General features: G+C 42.1%; 1 protein-coding gene across 1 annotated transcript in view; it reads right to left on the bottom strand.

Moving 5' to 3' along the window:
- The window catches only part of arhgef4 (Rho guanine nucleotide exchange factor (GEF) 4), a 333,579-nt gene that overhangs the window by 178,394 nt on the left and 146,816 nt on the right, over nt 1-8,369 (bottom strand). The window contains exon 4 of the mRNA XM_050058488.1: nt 2,759-2,910. Coding sequence (XP_049914445.1) covers nt 2,759-2,910 — 152 coding nt within the window. The remainder of the gene's footprint in view (nt 1-2,758; nt 2,911-8,369) is intronic.

Here is an 8,369-nt window from a genome sequence, read left to right as displayed (position 1 = left end):
AATGATGTTAGACGATAATTGTAATACACGCAATTCATCTGCGCAGCATTGATTTCATGGGATTCAAAGGTGTGATCAGTGTCAGATGTACAGGTACAGGTACTGTAGCTACTTGAACCAGTGATGAGTAATTTAACCTATCTTGTAAATTTTATTTTTAACATTATGTGCAGATAAACTAATCTAAACTAAAACTAAACATTATTCATCCCGTTATGCGTTGCCACGCATGTTTCCTCCTCCTGCAGCTGCCACGGTGTTGGCCTTTTCTCTAATGTTGCTTTTCTCCTCCTCATATTTTAGTAGAATTAATCTCTGATCCTGACATGAGAAACACTTTTTTTCCCCTCACATACGGCGCTCAGTGAGGATGCTCAGTGACGCTGCGCTTCTCTCATGATTGTGATTGGTCCGCTGCGTGCGCGTTCACGGCTCTTGATAAAGCAACCCTGGGTTGAGTTACTGAGTTGATATCCAGCGTCGTGATACCGATTATCCTGATTGCCATTGTTAGGGTTAGTCAACCCAGGATAGGTCTGGGTAACCCAGGAAAGGTTGATCTCGCTTCGTGATACAGGCCCCTGGTTAGTTGCTGTCTTTAGTTATTGTTATTGTTTTGAGTGCAGCAATTTCTTGTGTGAGGGCTGGCACCTAAGTTAGAAGCACCACCCCTTGTAGGTAGGGTTAGAGAGAGCCCTCCCTCTTTATAAGGACAGGTGAGAGCAATCAGTGCCTCTTTGTCTGAGGCCTGGTAGCTGGGTGGTAGGACTGCTGTGTCTGTGCAGGTAAGGGAGATTTGGAGAGAAATCTAAGGTTGTATTTTGATGGGAATCTAACCAGTATTCTCGCACAGAATTGTGGTGTAGCTGTTTTCCCTCTCGACTCAGTTTGACGAAAGCCCTGTAGGCCCATGCTGAAGAGGTAGGCCACTGATTAATCTGGCCTTTGAATTTCACAATACCTCAATATTAGTGATGTGTCCAACTTAACCCTTTAGGACATGAATCAGCCTTCACCTTTCTCCTGATTGTGTCACAGTATAGAGCCAGTCAGCTCCACCGGTGCCAGTCTCTTACAGGGTCAAAGCTGGAGAAGGTAAAACAAACGGTATGGTAATGTGTATGTTGCAGTGCTCTGCAGTGTTTTGCAGTGATCACGGTGTGCACGTGGTGAAGTGATATTGGGTTTTGTGATAGAATCTCCCCGTGATGAGTACCCTGCCTGATATTTTTTCTTCAGCAGTGTATTCCACACTCCTGCTTGTTTTTGTCCATATTGTAACCTGCTGGTTCAGCTACTTTGCAGTTTTAAATATTAATAGTGTAACATTAAAAACCTTTTCTTAAACTGATTGTCTTTTTTCTTTTTTTAGGTCTGTTACTGCCCCTTTAATCCCCCTTTTTATAATAAATACTGAGTTTTTGACTTGAATGCATGTCTCTGGCTCTTGTACCTGTGAAAGAATTTGTTTGTGGGTTTATGTAGAGACCTTACTGTACACTGGGGTTGGTCACACTTGGTTTGAATATATTTGCATGCATGCTTGAGTTAATTGGACACAGCTGAACACAATGGAGGCAGTGATTGCAGACATGGACTGACAGCTGCATCAGCCAATCAACTGCTGCAGGCTGGCCACACCCACCCTCCACCTATATAGACAGAGCAGGTTGGACTCATTGTTGTTGACAGGACCCACACACCTTGCAAGCAGAGGAGGCTTTGGCGAGGGGTGAGAGCAGGCCAGACGACTCAAACCAGCAGTGTACTGGAGGCCTTTGAACACAACTGGCAGGAGCTTCTGCCCAAAGCTGTGAGTTCCTTATAACCAGTTCACTGTCTATTGGTGAAGCTGCTCGCAATTGACATAACCCTGTCTATGAAGTGCAGACTGCTAGGTATTTTTCTTGGTTCCAGGAGCAGAGAAGAGGGACCCTTGGTGGTGTGGGCGTGACCGATGTTGACTGCATAGAGGGCGCTAAAGCAAGGACTTGGAGCACGACAGTGAGCCCTCTTGGACTGATTTATTTTAAGACTGTTATCTTGCCCTTTTAAGACCTTTCCCCATTTTAAAGAGACATTTTCTACCATCAGTTTTAGCCTATATGCATATCTTTGGACAATAAATGTTTTGTTGCAGCCTCTGTAATTGTGGTAAATTAAGTAGGCCTACTGCTCACCCTCGTAACAAAGAATTCAAGTTACCTTATTGGTGGTTTGTGATTATTATACAGTTATAGCTACTTAATTACAGCCACCTTTACATTTGCGTTCTCCCTATGTGCAGTCCAGGCCTGGTAACTTGCCTGCATTCACTCGTGTGAATGTGTCCCTCTCCAACTGGCCACGTAAATAGCAGTGCTCCAGGTGCAAGGTAAATGGACTTGCACTTGCTTCTAGTCTTCCAACCACTCAAAACACTTTGACGCCAGATTCACACACATACACACATTCACACATTGGTGGCTGAAGCTACCATACAAGGTGCCACCTGGTGCTCCACACTGATAGAAAAGCCACCAGGAGCAACTTGGGGTTCAGTGTCTTGCAAAAAGGATACTTCAACATGAGGACTAGAGGAGCCAGGGATTGAACTAATCTTCCGATTGGTTGACTTCATATTATGCCCCAAACACAACATACAACACCTTTGTCCCTTGCACCTTACTTTGCACCCAGATTATGCACTGTTTAACTAGCAAAATGGAGTTTGACATGCCCTCGGTGCACTTGCACCATGTTCTTCAAACTTGCCTACCTCATTGATGGCCAGCTGCTCTCCTCCACCTCCTCCTGGGTGTCCAAAACGATGTCCAGAACTGCGAAACTCTTCATACAGCAGATCCTCTTCGCTACCCAGCTCGTCACCAAGCTCCACTTTCTCTGACGCCCCATCAGGAACAACCACCGCTGAGACAGGAGGGGTGGGGACAAAGACATCAGATTGTGTGATTAACTGACTTGCAAAAGATGGGTTGAGTTTTTGAGCCAGTCTGAAACTGTGGAGGTGATATTGTTCACCACAGCATATCAATCACTAAATAAGCAGCATGGGATAAAGACTGTCACAGGGTGAAACAACAGAAGCAAAAATGAAGGCACACAGCTTTCATTTAGAAATGTATAAAACTCAGTAGGCAAGAGTAAAAGTTTATCCATATAGCTGCAGGGTTTTCTGCACAAAAGCTGGTTAGTCAGAACCAACTGTCATATTTGTCACTGACATTTACTGCAGAGTTTCTGCATTCCTCAAGTCTTTATAACTGGAACCTCTTTAAGTTGGTCGGATAAAATTTGAGCTCTGAAGTCATCACGTTGGCTTCTGAGAACGAGGGCTATATGTAATTATTTTTGACATTTCTATGCAGTAAATAACTAACTACTAAATGACAAAGTCAATAGGTATAACGATACATCAATCAGCCACATCCCTTGGTGCATCGCCTGACCTGCAACTGTCCCTGTGAGACTGCCAGGAGTGACCAGACTGGGATGGTTTTGGCTACGTTCCAATAAATCTCCTCCCTCCCAGCCACCATCATTCTCAAAAAGAAATTACTAATTAATTTCAAATAAATTAGAAATAACAAATTATAGTTCCATCTGTTCATATGTGTGGAGACTTTTTACATATCAGCAGCCTCATTGCAAACTGGGACGTTTTCATAAAGGAGGCTTTGTGTTTCCTGCCGTCACAGAAACATCCTCTGAAGTGTTTTGAACTCAGTTTGTGGCTACCTGGCTCATGAGCTAAAAATACACTCGCTGTCACACCTCATCAGATAAAACGTCACCCTCGGCTGCCTTGCCAGCAGCTGTTGCCATGGAGGATGTATCTGTAGTGACAAATCACTGTGGAGACTCAGACAGATGGATATAATGAACCGAGCTATTAAAGCAGGCACAATAAGATGCAGTTGNGCCCATTAGTGGGGGGGGGGGGGGGGGGGGGGGGAGTATTTTCAAAGTAAGAGGGATATTTTGTTTTAGTGAAGGTATTGGCAGCATCTTACGCATCATGTAACACTATTTAATGTAACATCGCCATCACTGCCATCATGGAGTTGCGGGTGCTGCCCTCATGGGGGTAGTGTAGGACACCCTGACTGGTGGGGTGTGATGCTGTAGCGAGATGGAGGAGCTCCAGGCAGTGACTGGCCTTTATCATGTGCAGAGAGCTCCTGCAATCTGGTTTACAGCAGCATGGAGGGGTGAAATCTCTAACAAGGCACTGCTCTTCACTACCAACTGGGGGCTTTCAAACAATAATGGTATAATGGCATAACCCTTTTCACTGAAGTATGCTAATGAATACTTGCGCTACAACGATCAAATAAAAATATGGTCAATTCAGTGACACTCCAGAGAATTCGGATAATTCTTTACTGTAAACTGCCAGCTGTCATCATATAACAGCTCACCAAATTTAACTGTTATGGGGCAAAAAATTGCTGTTAGGCCTGACCACCTACAGTACCCTCATTAGTGTACATTCACTGCACTACTGCCTTCAAGCTCCCATCCAGTAGAGTACACACAGCAGACATACATGGAAGCTTTATCATAGGGCCAGAGAACAACCAGTATCCAGTATGCACTCTACATTGACCTATTACAGTTGTAATAATACTAACTGATTTGTCAATTTCATTAAAGTTTAAAATCAACTTCATTTAGGCTACACACCATATACGGGCAATGTAAGCTAACCTTTTAGTCAGCTGTCACCTTGATGCACAAGAAACAGGATCAATTGTGATAAAATAAAAATCACTTGGCAAATGTGGTTGATATTTAGTCTTCAAACTTGATTTTGATCAATCAATCAATCAATCAATCAATCAATCAGTTTTATTTATAAAGTCCAATATCACAAATCACAATTTGCCTCACAGGGCTTTACAGCATACGACATCCCTCTGTGCTTAGGACCNTTAATGAAAGTAATAAATTATAATTATAATTCTGGCTACTGTGGTACAATATGTTGAAAGTATATATTAATATTTGATAGTATACATATGTGACAATAATCATAAGTGTATAATAACAGTAGAAGTATGACTAATGATAACAGCAGCAGCAGGAGGCATCTAGCAGGACCACGGCAGCAGGACAACCACACACGTCACACTATCCAGGCACCGCTGCGATATAAGTTAACCTGCCAGACAGCGGAGCACAAAGGCTCCGGAGAAGAAGCCGAGTTAGTGACATGCAGTACAGCCGAGTTAGCAAGATGCAATAACAGGACATAAGAGAGAGAGAGAGAGAGAGAGAGAGAGAGAGAGAGAGAGAGAAGGAGAGAAGGTGCCCGGTGTATTATAGGAGGTCCCTGGCAGACTAGGCCTAAGTCAGCCTAACTAGGGGCTGGTACAAGGCAAGCCTGAGCTGGCCCTAACTATAAGCTTTATCAAAGAGGAAAGTCTAAGTCTAGTCTTAAATGTGGAGACGGTGTCTGCCTCCCTGACCGCAACAGGAAGATGATTCCACAGGAGAGGAGCCTGATAGCTGAAGGCTCTGGCTCCTGATCTACTTTTGGAGACTTTAGGGACCACGAGTAGCCCTGCATTCTCAGAGTGCAGTGTTCTGGTGGGATAATATGGCACTATGAGCTCTCTAAGATATGACGGAGCTTGACCATTTAGAGCTTTATAAGTTAACAGTAGGATTTTAAATTCAATTCTGGATTTTACAGGGAGCCAGTGCAGAGAAGCTAAAACAGGAGAAATATGATCTTGTTTCTTAGTTCCTGTTAGTACACGTGCCGCTGCATTCTGAATTAGCTGAAGAGTTTTTAAAGACTTATTAGAGCTACCTGATAATAGGGAGTTACAGTAATCCAGCCTAGAGGTAACAAAAGTTTTTTCTGCATCTTTTTGGGTCAGGATAGGCCTAGTTTTCGCAATAGTACACAGATGAAAAAATGCAGTCCGTGAGGTTTGTTTTAAATGAGAATTAAAAGACAAATCTTGATCAAATATTACTCCGAGGTTTCTTACAGTAGTGTTAGAGGCCAGAGCAATGCCATCTAGAGAAACTATGTCATCAGATAAAGAGTCTCTGAGTTGTTTGGGGCCAAGAACAATAACTTCAGTTTTGTCTGACTTTAACATAAGGAAATTGGTGCTCATCCAGGTTTTTATGTCTTTAAGGCAGTTATGAAATTTAGTTAATTAATTAGTTTCTTCTGGCTTCATCAATAAATACAGTTGTGTATCATCCGCATAACAATGGGAATTTACAGAGTGATTTCTAATGATGTTACCTAAAGGAAGCATATATAGAGTAAATAGGATTGGTCCGCGCACAGAATCTTGCGGAACTCCAAAACAAACTTTAGTACATAAGGATGATTCATCATGTGAACAAACTGAAAACGATCAGATAAATAAGATTTAAACCAGTGAAGCAGTAGGTCACTCAATACCAATCAGGGGAGACAGGAACTGGAGGAGGGGCTGATTGGCAGTAGGTGAGACTGCAGGTGTGACTTCAGGCTTCACTCTCCTCAGATTCTTTGTGTGCTCTCCATGTGGCTGTGACTGTTTGATTCCCTGTGGCTCTGGTAAGCTGGACTTTTGGGGATTTTAGCATTGTTTTATAATCATGTTAGCATTTTAATTGTTAGGGTACTGTAGGGGTGCATGCACCCTGAGGTATTTGTATTTTAATGATTTTAATACTGGGTCTGCCATAACCTGTTTGTAGGAAAAAAGAATGAAAAGTTGACTCTTATACAAAGGCAGGTAAAACATAAAACATTTAAACATTGTAATGTGCCCTACAAACTAAATTAACAGTGCTTTGTTTCTAGGCATAGCACTGACTGCCGTTTATTAGGGGCCGGGCAGCCTAAGCTGCCAGGACCCTATTGTTATCCTGCATGTTCTTCTACTGTACTTTGTTCTTCTTCCGAAGAAATCCTACTTCCCATGCGCGAAAAATCACCAAACTTTGCACAAAGGTCCAGTCCCATGCCAGATTGCCTCAGCTGCAAAAACAGGCCAATAGTCCTGATGGTGGCGCTACAGCAAGCCTCTAAAGTTCAAAATTTTATAAATTCACAACAAATCAACCTTATGTGCTTGTCAAGACTTTTGGTCACTTGGTAAAATTATTGGGACTAAGTTTATGTTTACTGATAAGAAATGTACATAATTTATTGAGCTGCTGCAGCCACTCTCTTCCTTTAACAGAGATACCTGCCATTTAAATTGTTTGGTTAAAACATTCATTTTGTTGTGTTGTACGCCTGAGACCCTTTAAGGGGTTAATCGTGGGTGCGTACGTAAGTATTCTTGTTTTCACGGTGACGGCTCATTGTATTCAGACCTTCGGCAGGAGCACACAGCCCGTTGGTAAGTAGAGTAACAACTGCTAGCTGCAAACAGCCTGCTAACGATGGCGTGGTGAACGGCGACTTTGACTCCGTGGTCTGTTGCAGAGCATTGTGTTGTGTTTCGTGGCTTTTGTAACTTGTAGGCGGCATGTGCAGTAGGTAAACATGGGCCGTGTCTTGACATGTCCGCGCTGCCGTCTAGAGACTGCTTCGCGCATGCTACTAGAGCGCTGGGCTTTCTGGGAGATGTAGTCAATGTGGTTGCTTTGGGTCTTCTGTGTTGTGTTTGACATTGTTACTTATGTAAATAACATGTAGGTAGATTCATGTTATATGTATGGCAACATTCTTGTTTAGAATGATAGCTGATGGAAGAAATATAACCAGCTTAAAGAATTATGTTCTATTTATTGTAAAAAGTGGAAACAGCAGTTCAGTAATCACAGTTTTACATTTGACATTACATGTAACATTTTGCATCTGTTTCTGTTTGTTTCAGGTTTATGACCTGTGGTCATTTTGTTATCGAAATAAAGAAGACAAAAGAAAAACACGAGTTATAACTTTGTGTGCTGCCTGTCGAGCCTTTTCGGAGGGCTAAAATTTAAAAAGATCCGAACAGTGCTACAGATTTGCAACTTTCACCAAAATGTAGCCCCAATACTGAAGAAACTTTTGTACATTTAAACCTATTGCAAATTATGAAGTCCATCACTGTTTTTTTCAAAAACTGTAAAACTTATTAAACCTATCTCCTCCCACAATTTTTGCTCAATTGACATCACACTTGCTACAGAGCATCTTCAGACTGTCCTACACGAAGGATCCACACAGATTTTTGATTTATCGAAAATTGAGCCTACAGTGCATCAAAATGTTTGACTGTAAACGGTATTGTAAACATATACTTGCAAATTCTTGCTAAATACATTTTCAATGTTCATTAAAAAAAATGACAAAATTTTGGAGTCATGGTAGATGATGTTTGGAAAGTAGCAGAATTTTATCTCAAAAACTGAATTTTTTT

This window comes from Epinephelus moara, chromosome 12 (assembly GCF_006386435.1).
Source record: "Epinephelus moara isolate mb chromosome 12, YSFRI_EMoa_1.0, whole genome shotgun sequence".
NCBI classification, from domain to species: Eukaryota; Metazoa; Chordata; class Actinopteri; order Perciformes; family Serranidae; genus Epinephelus; species Epinephelus moara.
The sequence above is the reverse complement of the archived record's forward strand: the minus strand, read 5'-3'. Positions and strand labels throughout refer to the sequence as shown.